Source organism: Drosophila santomea, chromosome X (genome assembly GCF_016746245.2).
Source record: "Drosophila santomea strain STO CAGO 1482 chromosome X, Prin_Dsan_1.1, whole genome shotgun sequence".
Lineage (NCBI taxonomy): Eukaryota > Metazoa > Arthropoda > Insecta > Diptera > Drosophilidae > Drosophila > Drosophila santomea.
Window position 1 is genome coordinate 2,369,584 of NC_053021.2, and position 20,208 is coordinate 2,389,791.

At 44.4% G+C, this 20,208-nt stretch overlaps 1 protein-coding gene and 1 long non-coding RNA gene across 2 annotated transcripts; both read right to left on the reverse strand.

Moving 5' to 3' along the window:
* Positions 1-109: 109 nt before the first annotated feature.
* On the reverse strand, positions 110-1,945 carry LOC120456460 (serine/threonine-protein phosphatase 6 catalytic subunit). The gene is made up of 3 exons (XM_039643307.1): positions 1,689-1,945; positions 1,325-1,612; positions 110-1,251 (listed from the first exon to the last, which is right to left on the reverse strand). Exons 1-3 carry the CDS (start codon positions 1,851-1,853, stop codon positions 793-795), a joined length of 912 nt encoding a protein of 303 aa, XP_039499241.1. The 5' UTR covers positions 1,854-1,945; the 3' UTR covers positions 110-792.
* Positions 1,946-8,803: 6,858 nt separating this feature from the next.
* LOC120457415 lies at positions 8,804-19,628 on the reverse strand. The gene is made up of 5 exons (XR_005616946.2): positions 16,615-19,628; positions 14,195-15,772; positions 12,865-14,065; positions 12,625-12,782; positions 8,804-11,537 (listed from the first exon to the last, which is right to left on the reverse strand). It is a non-coding gene; the product is annotated as an uncharacterized LOC120457415 (long non-coding RNA).
* Positions 19,629-20,208: the final 580 nt, after the last annotated feature.

Below are 20,208 nucleotides of genomic sequence, written 5' to 3' on the forward strand. Positions count from 1 at the left end.
GTGCCACGAATGTGATAGAGATGGATGATGGACGCTTTTGGGTGAGGGATCTGCATCATTATCCAGATTGCCTACAGTCGTTGATGCCCATTGATTGCCGACGAACGCATTTGAAATTGTCTTTTTGGTTTTAATCATATCGTTTTGATCGGGATCACACAATTGGGTTATTCATAGTTCTTGCTGTGCCACCTATTTTCTTTAAAGCATTACTAATACAAAATGTACAAAAAATATGATTTATGTGTGTTGTTCACAGAAATAAATAGGTTTGGAATACAAAATATAGTGAATTATATAGAGGCTTGCTTCTGTAAATGCCTAGCTGTTTCAGCATCCATTATCAGTAAATACAATACTTGGATATTGGTATATATACTTCTTAAACAAATCGAATCTATGCTTCTCAATTTTGTGTTTCTCTCTTCTTTTTTTGTTTTTTTTTTGGTCTTGCGCGCTGACTTGCCGGAAACAAATAACAAAAGGTTCTCAACTCTGCTCTTATGAATTAGATATGTGTACTTCCCATACGAAAGAGCCGCAAGTTACAAGTTACAAGTGTGTGTTGCTCTGTTTTCTGTTCTCTGGTCTGTGCTCTGAGTGTTTTGGTATGCTTGGTATGCATGCTTTTAGTTGAAGGCGTTCAAGGGTGGACAAATGGATCAGCCAGTCGAAGGCTGCTCTCCACAAGCGTATATGATTATTTGCCACGATGCCGGAACAGTGGGCGGATCGTATTGGATCGGTATATGGTATGGTGTGGTATGTGGTATTTCGTCGTATCACAACGTTTTACAGGAAGTAGGGCGTTGTGTTCTGCTTGGGTATCACACGCTCCGCATCCGGAACCGCCAGGAAGATCTTCGTCTGCCGCTGCTGCGCCGTTTCGAAGCTGAGAATGGCGGCCACATTGCCGCAGCGATAGCAATAGTTTGGCGCCGACCACACGGTCACCAGTTTGCCCTCGAACATGTACTTGATGCCCTCGTTGACCAGCTGATGCGCTCGGCATATCAGGTCCAGGTTATTGATCGCCATAAAGTCCTTGGTCACATTGTGGCCAAACAGCCAGCCGGCTCCGCGCGGACTCTGGCCCCAGTACTCCATGTCCTCCGGATCGGACCACACCAGATCGCAGAATGCACCCTTGTACGGTATCTCGCCATTCCGCTCGATCGTCCGTATCTGGTCCAGGGTGATAATCTCGGGACTCAGGCCGCCGTGCACGCACAGCACCTCCTCGTCAATGATCTAGATAGACAGGGTAAGTAAATATATGAATAAGATTGGCGTTCAATGCAGAGCATATCACAATTTAACCCACGGCAGCGATTGTGAGCAAATCGAAGACCTTGCAGCAGTACTTCCATCCATTGGCATTGCCGTACTTGCTGAAGCATTCGTCAAAGAATCCGTACACCTTGGTGATCTGTCGCGTCTCGTGGTTGCCCCGCAGCAGCGTGATTCGGCTGGGATAGCGCGCCTTCAGCGTGAGCAGTCTGGTGAATGTCTCCAGCGAGTAGTGGCCCCTGTCCACGAAGTCGCCCATGAATATGTAGTTGGTGTCCGGCACTTGGCCGCCAGTGCGGAACAGCTGCTCCAGGTCGTAGAACTAGAATGAGGGGAAAGGGGGCGATAGATGATGGCTGATGGCATTGCGTTAGTGGTCTGGATGGATGACCGCTTACCTGACCATGGATGTCACCGCAAACGGTGACGGGCGTGCTCACGGGCAGGATGTTCGTCTCCTCCAGGAGGATGTCGCACACCATATCGCAGAGCTTCTTCAGCTCGTTCTCCGGCAGGTACTTGCACTCCTTCACGATCTCTATCCACTTGTCCACGTCGCCCATGATGCCCAGTGCCTGTGATATCCACGGTAATTCGCCTTAAAACAAGTTCATAAATAAAAAACGTTCTGGTATTGGTTGCAAGTTCATCTGCGCACCTACGGTCACACTGGCGGGTTTCGAATCGCAAACGAGCAACGGTCAGACTGCTGCCCCCTGTATCGAACTATCTAATTAATCAAGAGTTTCGAACAGCTATTTTTGCGTTCCTCTTTGTTGTAATTTGAATGTAATTTGAATGATATTATTATGTACTTTGTTTGTTTGTTTCCCATTGATTTGGATGGAACGGTTAATCGTCAATCGAATTCTTAGCCAATACAACCACCAGTGCCTTCGAACTTTCTTATCAAAACTGTGAGAATATTTATAACTTGGTGTGCACACACTGCGAACCTTATGCCCTTGTTATCGATACCAATCACATTTAAATTCAAATTCAAAATATTCAAATCCTTTGGCGGGACATTTGAGTTGCTCAGTGTTTTCGTGTTATTTTGTTGAGCAAGCGAAAAGGCAAAATTAGTCGCAATTAGCTTTTAGCCACCACAAATCATAATTAGTCCGCGCTGAAAGCTTTTTAAATCCGTTTATTTTTGTAACCCAAGCCCATTTACATTTACATATATTTTTTCTTTAGGTTCTTGAAAATAATCACGCTCTTAAATTTTATTGCCATCGCACGCTACTTGTTCGCTGTTTGTTTTGCCCTTCCCTTTTTGCGTTGCTCCTTTTATTTTCCCGGGCAGCGAGTGTTAAGGGTTATGAGAAGCGTGCTGGCATGCGTTTTTCCGGCACGGGGTGGCGCACATGGGTTAATGGCCCTGCAGCTTGTTTAGTTGTTTAGAGTCTCATTAGCACGCTGCCATTTGATTGCGTTGGCTTTTTCATTTGCCTTTCGAGCATCTTGAGTTGGCAAAATAAACGTGCCGTAAAGGTGACAATTCGCGAGTCAAGGGGAATTGGAATTTAAATCAACATTTCATGCGTCTCGATGCACAAAATATAGACAGCATGTTTTATTTTATACATATCTCTATACAAAATGAATGAAATAATTGTTTGTCGTTGCGTTCAATAGTGGAACAAATTAAAGGAAATACCTGATGCGGATGATATCTTGCTTTTAGTTTAGTTGTGCTCGCCACCCATCTCTGTCTGCCACCTAATCTCCCTCTCTTTCTCGCTCCTTCTCGCTCACTCTCTCTCTCCCTCTCTCTCTCTCTCTCTCTCTCTCCTGTGATGATGTCGTGCTCCATCATTAGTGGCGCTACTTTATGCCCTTCCGCTTTTGGTATTCAACGAGGGCTTGTTCCTCCAGCAGCTTTCTGTGCTCTTTTGGCCATCTCGCCAATGCCTTCCATCCTGCCCCCCAGTGCGTCGCACTCCCCAATCCGCTCGCATCCATCCATTGTCCTTGCCGGTTTGTGTCCACTATGTCCGCCTGGCACAATGTTGACAATTAAGTTAAACTTGTTTTCTTACTTCGTTTCGTTACGTTTCGCCAATTCCGCTCCGCTCGCCCTCCAAAAGTCAAAGTACTGTCGTCTGCGGCTGATGTGGCTGATAATTATGTGTCCCCTGCACGGACGCGACGCAAAGGACACGGAATGCGGAATGCTGGATGCGGCACAAGGACAACGGACAACGGACAACGGACAACGGACATTGGACTTTATCTTGGCGCAAACACGGTCCCAAAAAGTCCAGCGTTTCCTAGTCGCAACCAATAGAAAGGTGTGGCACATACACGGATTTATTATTTATTCAAATTCCCTAAACCACAGAGGCTTTATATTCATAATTTGACGCAACAAGATTATGACACCTTTTACGATTTAAATCGCATTTCAACCAGTTTCCTGCTGTGCAGCCAGCGGTAAAAACATTGAGAGCCAGCGATAAATGGCCAACAGTTGTGGGTCATTTTATATTTTTCGGCATTGTGTCCGCCTTTTTTGACCGCGCGCTGCTCATTTTGGCCGGCTTTTGCTCTTCTCATTCTCATTCTCATTGTTGACGTTTTGTTAACTTGTTTTTTCCTGTGCCATGCCCCTTCCCCCAACCAATGGCTTTTTTATTTCTCTATTTTTTGTATCTTTATCTTGCGCTGCTTGTCTCATTTCTCTGACGACTTTTTGGCTGCCCTTGCTCTTGTCGCTTGGATTGTCGTCGAAAATTAAATAAAATTAATTACCGCTTGTGTTTGTATAAACACACACACACACACACAGCGACTCACGCACAGCGAGACAAGACAGGCAGGACAGCCACCCAACCACCCAACCACCCAGAACCACCCAATCGCCCACCTGTGCCGTTTGATTCACGCGCGTGTGCGCATCCGCGACCTCAAGGTGCCCACAGTCCGCCCACAGTTGCATCAACATTTAAATCAACCTCAGCAGCAGCAGCAGCGACTCCCAGCCGCAACTTCGGGCCAAAGGATGTGCAGCTGACCGAATCGGAGGTCACTTTGTCATAACGTTAATGTTAACGCACTAATGGAGCGCTAAAGTTGAAGAAGTGCGTAAAGAATGGCTAATTAAATGGGCCTAAATGATTTCAGTTGTCAAAGGAAACCAGCACTCATATGCTTAAGAAGTTTCTTCTCTAGAAAAAAGCTTTTCATGAAAAGTGTAGTTTGAAGGTTCGATTAAATATATTTATTTCTGCATCGAAAACTTTCGTTTTTCCAATGACTTGCAAATAAAATCCCATCAAGGATGCATATCACTAGGGCTTTGAATCAAACTAAAAAGTTTTGGCCATTACATGCTCGTTTGTAGTGTTGATGTTGATGTGCTGTGTTCCCTGAAGGTCTCTTCACTGCAGGCTTCACTGTATCCCGTGACGTAAGCGTGTCGACGGCACCTCCATCTCCATCCCCATCGTCACCTTCATCTTCTGGATCTCCATCATCATTATCAACAGTTGCCATTCGGCTACTTGGCGGCACACCGGTCGAGCATCCGGAGTCGCAGAACTCTGGAATGGAGTCGGCGACACTGCCTCCTTGCTCCTTGCTCCTTGCTTCCTGCGCCACCCACTACCCGCTTTGGCAGCCAAGAAGACGCACTACCAACAGCCGCCCATCTCGTGTTTAACGCTCCAGCTCGAGCAGCCGCCAGCACTGAAACAAATCTTGACATAATTAGCAGCAAATGTGACTGAGCATCTCTGATCTGAGTTCCGTTGCAAAGTAACGGGGTTTCTCCACAGAGGGCGCCTGAAAGCATGAAAGGGATGGCCATCATGGAAATATAAGCTAGTTGTCTCGTTCTATGATATCTGCTGGGACCTGCCGTCACCTGCTCAGATTTCTGTTCGCCTGGTGTGCGAAACGAAAAACTGGCCGATTTAGCAGCGAAAATAATATCCGGGCGGCTGAAATTTTCAAGAAATCGAAGAGATTCCCGATTTTAAGTACTAGGCGAACAAAAATCCTAGATATCCTTTTTGAACACAGTAGGATAGATAATTTAGACAACTACTTTTTATGTTATCGAAAAAAAAACGAATTATATTTATCAATTTTTTTTGCCCCCGACTGAACAAAACAAACACAAAGTTCTAACCGCACTGGAAAGTGAACTAACTTCCATTGACACATCAACACACGCTTATGAGTTTAAAAAAACAACCAAAACATTAGATATTGCATCGAAAAACCAAAAGAGAGACAAGTTTAAAACCCGCACTAGCCTGTTTCATTTCATGAGTTATGTTCTCGCATCCGAACAGCGATGTTTTCAGCACGATTTCTAAAGTATCTTTGCACTTTTCCAGATGTCGAGGGCATAGCTGAGACGGGAATCTAAGGATGCTTGCTGCGGGAACACCTACATATGATCTAAAGTACCTATAGTTATTTTTTAACATATACTATACGTAAAATCTGCCTGTGATGTGCTGGATGTGATTTGTCTACGAAGTGGCGATCGGAGTTGCAGTCAAATGAGTTGAGTTTGTTGCCCTGCCCTTATTCTGCGAAGGATCGCAGGAGGATCGCCGAAGGATCGCCGGGGGATGAAGGTCGCGAAATAACCAAGCGATTTCATCGGCTCTGTTTGAAGCAGCATTAGCAATTGTACATTAGCAATTGTGCAGTTAAAGTTATAAGCATTTATGTTACTTTATTGTATTGTATTTATTTTAGATGTGCATCTACAAAACAAGATCAATAAATTTATATTGAGACAAAAACAAACATAACCTGGTTTCATTTGCATGCGTAGTTGTTGTTGTTTTCTTTTTCAGCGGGCCGAAAAACTGCCGCAAGGCGAAGTTTCTGAATTTCAGCTACCAGGCGAACAGAATCGAATAGCACGTGGAAACGAACAGCTGATCGCTTAAACTAAAGCTTACTTAGGGATGGGCGATTCAAATAAACTGGGAGCTTTCGTGTCTATCGGATCAAAGCTCGTGACACGTCCACAAGAACGTACGATTCATTTGAATCGCCCATCCCTAAGTAAGCTTTACTTTCAGCGATCAGCTGTTCGTTTCCACCTGCTATTCGATTCTGTTCGCCTGGTATTCAGCATCGGTAAAACTGACAATTTTGGCCAAAGAAATTGGTTGTGGCGCTCCGAGATGAAGCAAATTGGTGATTTTTCGATTTGAAGTACCAGGCGAACAGAATTGAATAGCACGTGGAAACGAACAGCTGATCGCTTAAACTAAACCTTACTTAGGGATGTGCGATTCAAATGCACTGGGAGCTTTCGTGTCTATCGGATCAAAGCTCGTGACACGTCCACAAGAACGTACGATTCATTTGAATCGCCCATCCCTAAGTAAGCTTTACTTTCAGCGATCAGCTGTTCGTTTCCACCTGCTATTCGATTCTGTTCGCCTGGTATTCAGCATCGGTAAAACTGACAATTTTGGCCAAAGAAATTGGTTGTGGCGCTCCGAGATGAAGCAAATTGGTGATTTTTCGATTTGAAGTACCAGGCGAACAGAATTGAATAGCACGTGGAAACGAACAGCTGATCGCTTAAACTAAACCTTACTTAGGGATGGGCGATTCAAATAAACTGGGAGCTTTCGTTTCTATCGGATCAAAGCTCGTGACACGTCCACAAGAACGTACGATTCATTTGAATCGCCCATCCCTAAGTAAGCTTTACTTTCAGCGATCAGCTGTTCGTTTCCACCTGCTATTCGATTCTGTTCGCCTGGTATTCAGCATCGGTAAAACTGACAATTTTGGCCAAAGAAATTGGTTGTGGCGCTCCGAGATGAAGCAAATTGGTGATTTTTCGATTTGAAGTACCAGGCGAACAGAATTGAATAGCACGTGGAAACGAACAGCTGATCGCTTAAACTAAACCTTACTTAGGGATGGGCGATTCAAATAAACTGGGAGCTTTCGTTTCTATCGGATCAAAGCTCGTGACACGTCCACAAGAACGTACGATTCATTTGAATCGCCCATCCCTAAGTAAGCTTTACTTTCAGCGATCAGCTGTTCGTTTCCACCTGCTATTCGATTCTGTTCGCCTGGTATTCAGCATCGGTAAAACTGACAATTTTGGCCAAAGAAATTGGTTTGTGGCGCTCCGAGATGAAGCAAATTGGTGATTTTTCGATTTGAATTACCAGGCGAACAGAATCGAATAGCAGGTGGAAACGAACAGCTGATCGCTTAAACTAAACCTTACTTAGGGATGGGCGTCAAATAAACTGGGAGCTTTCGTGTCTATCGGATCAAAGCTCGTGACACGTCCACAAGAACAGCGCGATCGCCCATCTCTAGGAGAGCAGCCTAGAACAGCAATCGACGGCGAACTGCTTCCTGTTTCTGTTCGCCTGGTATTCAGCATCGGTAAAACTGACAATTTTGGCCGAAAAAATTGGTTGTGGCGGCTCCAGCGATGAAGCAAATTGGTGATTTTTCGTTTTGTAGTACCAGGCGAACATAAATGTCAGTAGGTGACCGGCGATCAGTTCGATGGTGCAACCTAATTAACGGTTGTTTTCCAGCAGATGACGACCATAAATGTCGCAGCCCAAAAGTATGCAATACTCTTTAACGCTTGCAATCAGCAGCCTGAAAGTATGCAACGGATACTGTCTACGCTTTGAGTATAGCTTAAAATATGTAAGAAAAACTCAGGCAAAGTCAAAAGCCGCAAAAAAAACAACTTTTTTTGTTCAATAAAATATTTTGTTTCATACATTGTTTACAGGTAAGTATTAAATGTTTTATGGTAAGTACAGATATTTATGGTAAGTACGGATATTTATGGTAAGTACGGATCAATTTTCGCGCAGCCAACGACCAGTTCATCCATTCGTGGTTTCAGCACCTGAAAAGAAAAGAAGATATTAGAAAATTCAAATGCAAACTATAAAATACTTAAGCTAGGTTTAAAATTCAGTTAAATGTATTATACAATATTAATCAAATATTCCTGCGAACGTGCGAAAATAATTGATGGACATGCTGATCCTAAGATCTACGCTTTAAGCGCAGAACTAGCTTTCTCCTTAACCAGATGGATAGTAAATAAATAAAATACTTTTTTAACTGTGATCCGATTTCGATTAAAAAAAAGAGGTTTTTGTTTCTCGTCATTGGCACTGATGTCTAGAATATTAATTCTCAATCGACTTTGATCAGCTTCCTATCAGAGAACTTTTTAATTTTCCCCCTCACTCGGCGCGTATAACTGTCATTTTAGATTTAGACATTAAATAAATATAAAACATTGAATATCATTAAAAATTGTTAGCCTTATATCTTATAAATTACTATGTCCTATTCCTTAAACATATAATTGTTTAGGCTGCCTGAATGTAGCAGTACAATAAATTAATTCTACATGTATCCAAATTTGTTAATACAAAAAAAATATATATATATGTATAATGTTTATATTTGTAATAAAACAAGGTAGATGTTTTTTTTTGGTTTAATGGAATGGTATTTTATGTTTAATTGTAAATGTTGCATAATTTTCGAGGCATTTTTGAGTTATTTAAATTCTTGAATGATTTCCATGGCTGTATTTTCCCAGTGTATATGTTGGAGCGCCACATCTTGCCACGTTTGCTGTCATTTTTAGGCGGGTTCTCGTGTCGTTCGGCCACGATTTGTCGCCCAGCTGCTGCTGCTTGGTGGGTGGGCGGTGTTGTTTTTGTTGTTTGGGGGCGGTACTTTAACACCCCCTGCTACCCCTCCCCCTTGTCACCCCCTTATCATCCTCCTAGCAGCCCCTTTTCGGCAGCTTCCTTTGTCTCTGTTGTGTCATTTCATGCGTTCGCTTTGTTTTATTTATTTTAACTTTTGTGCCCATCTACCGCTCTCTTTCGCACCTCCCTCTCACTCCCTCTCGCTCTCTATCGCTCCCACCCCGCATGCTATCCCGCTTCCTCTTGCTCGGCCAGTAGATTGTCATTACTATAACTTGCTGTTGTCGCTGCTTCTTTGTGGCCTTTTGACTTTTTAGTGACTTGGCATTTGACTTTTTCATTCCCTTCCTCACTTCGACAACCCCCCTTTCCTCTTCCCCCCTTTTCGCCCATTTCAGCCCCTCTCGAGGGGCGGCGGGACGGGAGGCGTGGCAAATGGTAGTACATAGTTTGCTTGCTGTTGCGATAAAAACGAGAATAAAAGGCAAAACGTAGCAGATAAAATTAAAAAGTGACCCACGATGGACAGCGAAAATCCGGATGTTTCAAAATCGAGGGAACTGAGCTGAGGGGGCGATTTGTGGGCGGCACCTGCTGCCACGCCGCTGTGGGCGTGGTCCACGTACAAAAACTAATCGTTCAATTAAGTTGGCCGCGGGGCGGCGAAGGGGCGTGGCACATAGAACATGTCTGAAACAAGCAGCAAACGCAAAAAGTTAATGAAAAAAGAGCGAGGAGCACAGCGCAAAAACAAAAAGGAAAACGTAGAGTTTGTGCAGATTGTATTAGGAAACGCGAAACACAATGCACTGAGAGAAACCAGAAGGAGCCAAACCATGTATTTATAAACTTGAAATCATATTTCCAGCTATGACAACATCTCACTAATGAAATACAAAGCGCATATTTGCAGATATTTTCGGTTTTTTGTTAAGTATTCTTGATGCTTTTTCCACTGTAGAGACTTTTCACTTGGCTGTCGACTCGCGTTTTATTTACTTCCGTCTGTCTCCTGTGTTCGCAATACATCTGCAGTGTAATGAGGCGTGAGGGGAAGGTGGGGAGAAAGGGTGGAGAAAGAGAGAAAGGGGTGCAGGTTGGGGAGAGAGGAGAAAAAGCAGGGAAACGAGGGAGTGGAGAAGCGAGAGGGCAGCTTCTGCTCTTTAATTTCTTTTGAGCACAAAACAATTATCAATTAATGTACCGTTATGCGTGTGTTTGTGTGTGTGTGTTTGCGTGTGTGCGAGTATCTGTGAGTGAGTGCGCCAGCTTGGAAATGAAATTGTTTGAGCTTACATTGTCAAGCGGCAGCGAAGAAAGCGCAAAAGGTGGACGGCGAAAGCGGCGGAGAAAGGGTTGAAGAAAGGGGGTGTGGAAAGGAGAAGGGCAAGGGATTGCACTTGTTTCCTGCTGCCCAAAAATAAAGTTTGTTTGTTTCTTCGCGTTCTCGGCAGCATGTAAATATTTATGCTGCGATATTGATGGCAGAACGTCGCAGAAGCGAGGCAAGCGAAGGATATACTATACATACATATGTACAAATGTATATACATATTCCGCCCAATTTCCATTTAAATTTCCGCGAAGAATGTGAATGTGAATTGAAGTGAACAACTGCATGTGCAATGCATTTCAAGCGCCGCCTGCATTATGTTTATTCAATGCGAATGAAATCATTCTATTAAAATTCATCATCAATTCTTTGGTTTCTTTAATTTTGCCATCGATGAAATCGTACGAGTTATTATCATGATTTCTTTAAATTTTCTATCCAATTCGCAATGGATAATCACTCGTAAGCAGCTGATGTGCTTTAGTCAACACTTTGGGCCGGGAATGAAGTCATTAGGCCAACTCTTATGGCCAGAAAGCTGTTGGTCAGCTCGCTTATTCCCGTGCACTTCTATTTCCATGGCAAATTCAGTCGGCTATATAGAATATATATACACATACATATGTATGATCCGGATGGGATTGCAAATGCAATTTGGTTCGGTTTCATTTTATATGATTCCCATTCTGGGTTCATTTTGTTTTATTATCTTGCCGGCTAGTTTCTGTTACACATCGCAACATATCAGAGCATTTTATTGCATTTGATTTCATTTTCCACATGTGCATTATGCTGCCCACACACACACATGCTCATACATTCACATACATACATACATTTGTGTGGTAGTATATGCCTTGTTGCTGCCCACACGTTTCCATTTCATTTTCCAGTTGATGTTTTTTGAGCAATGCATTTTATTTATATTTGCTTAATTTTACTCCACTTGCATTGTTTTTTATGTAAATGATTGCAATTGCTGCCGCTTTTCTTGTTGTTGCACTTCTTGCTGTTTCTGTTGTTTTTGTTGCATTTGTTGTTCCCAGCTCGATTTCAAATTCCTTTTGAAATTGCCGTCCATGAGTCAGCGTGTCAGTGCAATTGCTTTTTGGTACAAGGTAGGAAAGGCTCCTGGAAACGCCAGTGAAAGTTACCTGGAAAGCCATTTACCCACATGATCCTTGATCCTTTACGGTATCCTTGAAAAAATGCTACGAATATAAAAACAAATGGGTAAATTGGTTAAAGTACATATGTTTCACATATAACTAAAAGTATATTTTATATTATTACTTTCTCAGCATAATTGTACACTGCTCCATAAATAAATATACATACATTTTTCGAAATTCCAAACTTTCGCTGGCATTTTGAAGTTGATGTTTCCCCATGAAAATGGATTTCCATGATCAAATTGTGAAACAATTGCACATCTACGATTTTTGGCTTTGCCTCATCAAATTGTTTGTTTAATTTTCGGGCTTGCTTCGAATTGGGCGCCAATTAAAAGCAATTTTTGTTGGCTCAGTTTTTCCAGGCAGCAGGAAAAGCGATTGTTCATCCGTGTGTGAGTGTTTGCATGTGTGTGTGCGTGTGTGCGTGTGTGCGTGTGTGCTAAATGGTGAAAAATGCGGTTGAGGATTCAGTTTAGGATAACCACATAAACAGTCGAAAATCCATTTTGTCTACACGCGCAATTATCTGCACTTTAAAATGTACATTGCTCACATGTGCTAGTGTGTGTGTGTGGGTGGGTGATAGACTGGTTGTGTGTGTGTGTGTGTCTACGAACACAGATGCAAAGGAACACGAATGTGTAAACATAACAACTCGTAAGCTTTTGGGTCCGATTCTCGGCCCGCATGAAACGCCTGTCACGGCCAGAAAGAGACGGCAATGGCCAGCGCGATAGAGACGGAGAGCGAGCATACACACAAACAAACACACACACGCGCAGTTAGTAAAAAGACTAAAAGTAAAACTTAGGAAAATGTTAATTAAATTCCAACAACGAATCAAGTAATTTACAACGACCAAGTAGAAAACCCCAAAGCACCGTTGGCTGGTCCCGCCCCCTGTTAGCAGCCACGCCTCCGCAGCCCCCCGAGACACACACACACACAGACACACACATACACACAGACAGGGAAATAGAGGCCGTGGCAATGTGGCATGACAGTAAAATACGGGAAATGCTTTAAGCTAACTGTATTTTCGTGTGCGGCTGATGCCCCTAATGCCTTCTGCGTTTTCCCAGCTTCCACTCCTTCCACTAATTTTCTCCCTCCCTTCCCTTACCTTCCCTTCAGTTTTCCCGCAGTTTTGCCAGTCGAAAACCCAGCAGCTATCCAAGTATCTCCACAAACAGCCAGCCGACAAAGATGAAAGCGAACGCAGCGCAGGACTTCTTGAATGTGAGTGAGTTTTTCCAGAGATGCGATTATGCTGCATAGATGCTGAATGCAAAAGAAATGTATCAAAAGGTGTTCAATGGGGAAATGGAAAAATGGGAAAATGGCCGTGCGTTAAGAAACTCACTTAAGTAAATATAATATTTATGGGCTGCTTTTTGGGGTTTAAACTGGTTTGAAATCTCGTCGCCTGGCTCCCAATTTTGCACCGCCGTTTAGACGCGTGTGCCAGCCAGAGTTGGTTCCTTGCGCCAGCTACTTCCTCATCCCGGGGCCATGTCCTGCGTCCTGGTCCACCAATTACTTTTCCCCCCTTGCCGCGCACCTACACACTTCCATTGTTTGAACGTGCGAAATGAGTGCAAAAAGTCGCCCCAAGTTGTTGGCCAGGTTGCCGGGCCGCCTTCGCTCCTCGCTGCATCGCCGCTCCAAGTCCGAGCATCTGGGGGTGGCTTTCCCGTAGCCCATAGCTCCTCCAGCGCCTCCGGATCTCCGGCATTGCTCGTCGCGATGCTCCAGTTGGGCAAACTTCAGAAACAAAAACGATTCCCCGCCGGCGGCGCATTTTGCGGCACGGCGACTCCTCCATCTTGGAGCTCCTGCAAATTGCGGGTATTTTCCGTTTCCAAATGAAGGAAAACATATTATGGCGCTCCTTAAAGCGATGCCGTGATTTTTGAAACTGCAAAGAATTCGAATTTTAATTGTCAAGTTAAGTAGAGTCACATAAAACACTCAAGACTCTGCTCAATCGTTAGGTTTTCACTTTTGCTCTACAGGATTACCAGGATATCATAAGAAAAACCATAATTTCTTTAGGAACAGGTCTGTATTCAGAAAATGTTTGGCTTGCCCCAAAGTACTTAACTAAATCTCAACCACACCAGCAGTTAATTTTCAGCTGCTAACGCAAATAGCTTCACCTACAGGATATCCCAATCTTCGATCTCATGTGCAAATCTCTTCCCTTCCCTTCTCTTTCCCTTTCCGTTTCTTTTCCACATTTTCTTTTTTTCCTTTTTTTTCGCTTTCCCTAATGACGCAGCCATGGCAAGGGGGCGTGACAGCGTGGGCGGGACATTTGTTGACTGGCCCTGGAGGGAAACATTGAATGAAAAAAATTGCACCGCCGCCTGTCGAGCGGCGCTCGAGTGTTTTGTCCAAGTGCTCGAGGGCCTCCGATTGAACGGGCAGCCGGGAGAGTCCATGGGGCCATGTGGACTGCAGGGGGCAGGGGGGAGTCTCTCCGGAGGGGCAATCTCCGGGGATGGCCGCCAGTGGGCGAGGTGTAATTGCTGGTCTGCGGCCGGAATGTCTGTCGTCCGCTTCTTGTTTTTTTTTTGTTTTTTTGGTTGGCCAGCAAAGTTAACAACACAATTTCGGCGGGGAAATAAAGAAAACAAGTTAGTTAATCCCACAACGTGTTGAATTTAATCAGTGACCAATTTTTCACTTACCTCGCCACCTCCCACCTCCTCCGATCATCTAAACCACAACGAATCATCCAATGACAACCCACTGGCCGCCCCCAACGCCATGTGTCGATTCTCCAATGTACGTGGCTGACTTGGAGTGCCCAGTTAGTCGATTACCCCTTCTGGCTGGCATTATTGGAGGTCCTGGCATCCTGGCATCCTGGCATTCTGGCATTCAGGGATTCTGGCATTCTGGGATTTGGCACAGCGCCGAGCTTTGTTGTCAATAATTGCATTGATGATGGGCACCGATGACGGTGGGCGGGTAATCAGAGCGAGGGTATTAATTGGGCTTTAAGCAAAGCTTAATTGGTAATTGGCAGACGGACGGGCACGGAAAAGGAGCCAAAGGGAAAATCCCGAATGGTGGCCAAAAAATCAAACGATACGAAACGGACTGACAAAAGGGTCAAGTTGGCAGCCTTCTGGCGGAAAACGAGAGGCGGAGGTGAAAAGTGCGGCGCCTGACGAAGGAAAATTGAAATGGACAAAGCGAATGAGATTAGGTGACGGACCCAAATGACCTGGCCCCCGAAACTTTGAATCCCTGGGATGTCTGCTCGCAGTGCAGGATGTGCAGCTCGATTAGTTGCCCCATTGGAGGGATCGCCTAATGAGTGAGTAGCAAGGAACTTGAAGCTTTTGCAGCCAATGTAAGTGGCACCGAGCCTATTACATTAATTACTTTAAATGGGTTTTTCATCTTTTGTATAATTCAATACATGCATTCACAGTAATATCCATATGTATGGCACGTAAGGCAAACACTTTGCCTGAAAAGTGTATGCAACACACGAAAGGCAAACACTTTTCATCACCTTGCTGAAGGTTTCCATCATCCGGTATGACCGCCAGGGGTCAGAGGTCGTGGGACTTACCGGCTGATGGCCGAAAAATTAGTACAGTAAGCCCCGCACTAAGACTGATAATTAGATAATGCGAGGCTGGCTTAAGCGGCCTGTTGCTCCTCCATGTCCATGGCCATGTCTATGTCCTGTTTTCCTGCCATCCTGTTTGCCTTAATGCGGTGTCGATGGCCCGCGGTGACCACCGTTCTCCTCTATCTCCTGGCTCGTCCTTTGTCCAGCCTGGTGGATTGGTGGTGGGCAGTGAGCAGTGGGCAGTGGGCAGTGGAGGCCGTACCTTGGTAGATCACATGGTGATTGCTGCTCTGCTGCTCACGCGCCCTTCCTCGCCAGCCGCCTAATGAGCCATGGAACTTAATAAGCAAACACTTGTAATTACTTCTGTCTGCGGGGCAGCGGCCCAACTGGCCAAGCTCTGCTGCCCATAAACAGCGATTCATTTCATGGGTGGGTGGGTGTTGCTGGGCGGTGGGCGGTGGGTGCTGTTTGCTCGGCTTTCGGCCAAACACACAAACACACGGCTGGAATCGGCCATAAAGCGCGCATAGTAAATTGAATTTTGTTGCCTTCTGCGGCGGCCAACATCTCTCCCTCTCTCTCTATCTCTCTCTCTCTTTTTGCCACCCACTTGTTTTGGTTTGCGTGGAGGAGACTCCACTTTATCACATTTGTATAAATATATTACCCAAGTGCACTGAAAGAAAAATAAGTTCAAAAAGATAAATAAACATAATAAACTAATAAACTAAAACTAATAAACTAAAACTAATAAACTAAAACTAATAAACATAGCTAACTACTTTTTTAATTTTCGCATTTTCGATAAGGGGTACCATCATCAAAATTTGCGAAAAATGGGCAAAAATTAGCATTTCAATGTATGTACATAGATCGATAGGGAATTTTGTAACGAATTCAACGAGGTATGGCATTCCACTTTTGGACAACTATTTTTGTTGTTTTCGTAAAAAAACTGATTATTTTTGATCAAAAAATCGAAAAAAAAAATTTTTGTAAAAAATCGGATATTTTCAATCGGCGTTTTCTCCATAATTTGGCCAAAAATGGGCGCACAGCTAAAAAAAAGACTGTTTTGTGCTGCTAATAAACATAGCTAACTATGTGTATCGCTACTTTTTTAATTTTCAAAAAAAAAAATTTTAACAAATTTTCACATTTTTGATAAGGGGTACCATCATCAAAATTTGCGAAAATGGCAAAAAATTAGATTGTGAAAATTCGAACGCGAATCGAAATACGAGCTCAACAAGGTATGACATTCCACATTTCGAGAACTTTTTCCGTTGTAATGGCCAAAACACAGCCAATCAGTAGCATAACTTTGCAGCTCCGATTTCTGCCAGTGCATGTGTGTGTGCGGGTGTAGTTGTGACAAGGACACTCCACGCACAGGAGCAACAGCTGCTTTACGACGGCCGGCGCTCCACTCGACTTTCAGCTTGGTCCCTTTTAGAGGGCACTCTTCTTTTCAAGTTTATGTGAGGTTATGTGAGGCTGGCTTTATGGCTGGCTTACCTTGAAAGGGGCTGCCGTGGGCGGCAGTGGGCGTGGCATAGACGGAGTGCAGAGCATTCCCAGTTGATCAATTCGATTCCATTTTTAGGTACAGTGCGGCGTCATTTTTCTTAGTTGAGGGCTCGCATACATACATGCATGCCACAAAAAACAAAAAAAAAGGGTTCTTCGTTTTACTTTTCTCTCACATTTTGAATCTGAATCTGAGCAAGGTCCTTGTGCACTTACGGCTTTAATGTCGCCACTTTGGTGGCTTTGGTGGAGAACTCCTTCGTTGCCGCCGTCGATTGGCAATTTTCTCATTGCGAAATTCCTCGAACACCTATCATTACATTCCAGCTGCGGCCATTTGATTGTTGATGTCCCCGATATCCTTGCTCTTCCGGCGTGTCCTGTCCGTCCTGATTGTACTGGATGTCCTGACTCCACTGGCTGTCCTGGATGTCCTGACTGCAATTTGTTGCATACTTAATGGGCTCGCAGCTGCCTCGCCCCCACGTTGTTTTCCGACTCTGGCTCTGTCACCCAATCGACAGCATACGCTCGAAAAATTTCAATAACAACCGCTACGCACCCGTCACCACTCGCCATTTGGCCGAAGTTTCGCTTTTCCCGCCATCCATTTTCCACCATTTTCCCCGCATTTTCCCCGCATTTTCCCCCCCATTTTCATCGCATCCTCTCGGCTGGTTGTTATGACACTGCAACCCGACATCCACCTGTTGGTCAGCCCGGAAAACTGCGTCCGTAATGCCAAACCGGAAACGGGACACTCTTTCCCATTCCATTTACATGCCTAAATCGCTGCTGATCGACAACTATTCTATGTGATAGGAAATGCATATAGAAGATTGATGAATTGATTGAAAAGATGTACTCTTTAGGCACTTAAAACTTTTCAGTGGGTTGAAAAGTGAGTGTTAAGCGAAAATATCGAAGAAGAGAATCTACACTTCCAGTCTTGCAGGTGCCAGGGATTTCTGTACCTTTGTGTACTTTTAGTTTTGCGAGAATAATGGCACAACTTTTGTGTGGCATTGCATTGGGGATACTCCTCGCGTGGATTGAGGGAATGGGAATGGTGCGGTGGCGAATGGTTGTGGATTCATGCAACTCGCCTGCGCCAAATTATTGCCTTTTACAATTACAATTGTAATTGAGAATGAGAGTTTTACGGCTGAGTTTAACAGTGGTGCGTGGTACATGGCGAACGGCGTCTTTTGTCCTTTGTCTTTGGCTTTTCCAAGTGAATGTGGCCAGGAGAATGGACATGGGTATGGGAATGGGAATGGGAATGGGTATATGGGTATATGGGAATGGGTTTCCGGATACGGATGGAAATCGGACGGGATGTGTCGCCAACAGATGCCGCCAGTCGCATTGTTATGGCGGTGGACTCACCCTTTCAACGCCGCCGACGACGACGAGGACGAGGACGACGATGACGATGACGATGACGTCCATATGTCGCCAGTCATTCGCTTTTGTTTTTGTGTCATTCGGCCAAGTGCAATGGCATTGGCGGTATTGGCCTGGAAATGGAGGCGATTGGAGGGCACATGGTGGATGCAGAATGCTGAACGCAGAACGCAGAATGCAAATGCTGGATGCAGAATGCTGGTTACTGGATACTGGTGGCTTGATGCGGGATGGAGGACACCAAATGCACATGGATGCATGCCAGATAGAGCTGGCGATCGAGATGGCAATGCAGCGCTGTCATCGCTTTTGGGCATTAACCGCTCTAACGAGGCAACTGGAGGACTGGAGTGTAATAAAGTCAGTTGACTTGATGGCCGCCTTTGATTGTCTTGCTCCGGCCATTTGCAGCTGCAAGGAGGAGGATTTCGCAGATTGCGAAATGTTATATGTCATGCGTATGGCCATGGGAATGGGCTTAAGTGGCGTCCTTGAATCACCAAATTGGTTGCAGTCGCAAAGTCGTAAAGTTTTCAATCGAATCTTTGTCGTATATCGCATGCTAAATGCGTGAGTGAACTATTTCGAAACTACTAATAAAAGTGGGCAACAATATATGTTAGATGCCATTCTTTAAAAACGACTAGCTGTGCACTTTACTTTAAAGGGTTACAATGCTCGAAGCATTGTAACTCCACATTGTAATCATTATTGTTATGCAGCATTAATGTGAGGAAGCCATCAAAAGGTATTAGTCCACTGCCCTACATTAATTACGAGCGCATTAAGTTGGGGGGAATTGTGGAGCCACTTAATCATCGTACGTCACTTAATAATCGATTTCTGCGAAATGAGACATTTGACGGTTCTGTTCTGTTTAGTAGTACATAGTAGGCCACATACGCACTCATATATACGACACTTCTGGGCCAAAACATATAAAGGCTCTTTGCCGGCAAAACAGGCTAGTTCAATTCGCAAGTTGCGTTCGAGTCGTAAACGCAAACGTAAACGTAAAAGCAAGCGACGCGACGCGATGATAAGGGAGAAAAGCTTGAATAAAAATCCAAGTGGCATGCAAAGCACAAGCAACAGAGTCACCACACACACACTTACGCACACGCAATCAGGATGGAGTGTGTGTGTGTGTAAGTGAGTGTGCCTATGGCTCTGATTGTGGCTCCGTCTCCGAGACCTCGACTGCCATTCGCCATCTTCATGTCCATCATCATCTGCGCAGCGCTCGCATCATAATCAACATGAAAATCAAATTTGAATTTATGAAGCAGCGCCGGGATCAGGCGGCTATATAAGAGAGTAAGCGAGAGAGAGGGAGAAAGTGCGAGAGAGGGAGAAAGTGCGAGAGACAGTGTGCTTACATTTGCTCATTTTCATTTCAATACCTCTGCACACGGCTTTTCGAGGGTATATCGAGTTCCATGTGCTGTTTGCTTGGCTTTCGCAAATAAGATCAATAATGTCAAGTTATCGAATCGTAGAAGAGTAAGGAAACAGGAGACAAGAATAAGGACATATCACATATCCTCAGGATGGACTAACTCAGTCTTAATATGAATCTAATTTAATCTTACTTATTATCTTTGCAATTACCAGGTACCTGAAAGTTGACTACTTGTGATTACTGCTTTCTTTCCATCATTTCCATTCCTTTTTTTTTTTGGCTTTTGTTTGCCATTGTTGTTGTTGTTGCTGCTGGGGCAATAAGCGGCAAAACATGCGTTGCATTCAAGCCAACTCACACACACAAGCACACACACAGGCACAGTGGCAGATGGCAGGATATCAGGGGTTTTCCATGGAGGACTCCTCCGCAAGGAGCAACCAGCGGTGGCTTTCGCCTGCCTCGCCTCATTTATTCATTTGCTGCAATTACACTCGCTTTCGCCGCCATTTCTCGTCCCTCCTCGTCCTTCCTTGTTGTGTCCTTGTTGTGTCTTTGTTGTTCTCAACGCGCGAGAGTGTGTGTGAGTGTGTATTGGTGGCGGTGTCATTTCGCTGGTTAAATGAAATCATTTGGCTTTCTTTTCGACGCTCCTTAAAAAGGATATGGGAGGATATGGTGGGGTAGGCCAGCGGCAGCGAGTGGCTGAAAAGAAAGAAATTGATAAATATCCACATTGATCGAATCAAATAGTCGCCGATGCAGCAAAGTAA

Excerpts from the sequence above, each read along its gene's own strand:
- LOC120456460 (XM_039643307.1), bottom strand. The coding sequence starts at position 1,853 with ATGGGCGACGTGGACAAGTGGATAGAGATCGTGAAGGAGTGCAAGTAC. Across the intron at positions 1,613-1,688 it reads GCGGTGACATCCATGGTCAG|TTCTACGACCTGGAGCAGCT; the intron begins GTAAGCGGTCAT and ends CCCTCATTCTAG. Across the intron at positions 1,252-1,324 it reads ATTTGCTCACAATCGCTGCC|ATCATTGACGAGGAGGTGCT; the intron begins GTGGGTTAAATT and ends CTGTCTATCTAG.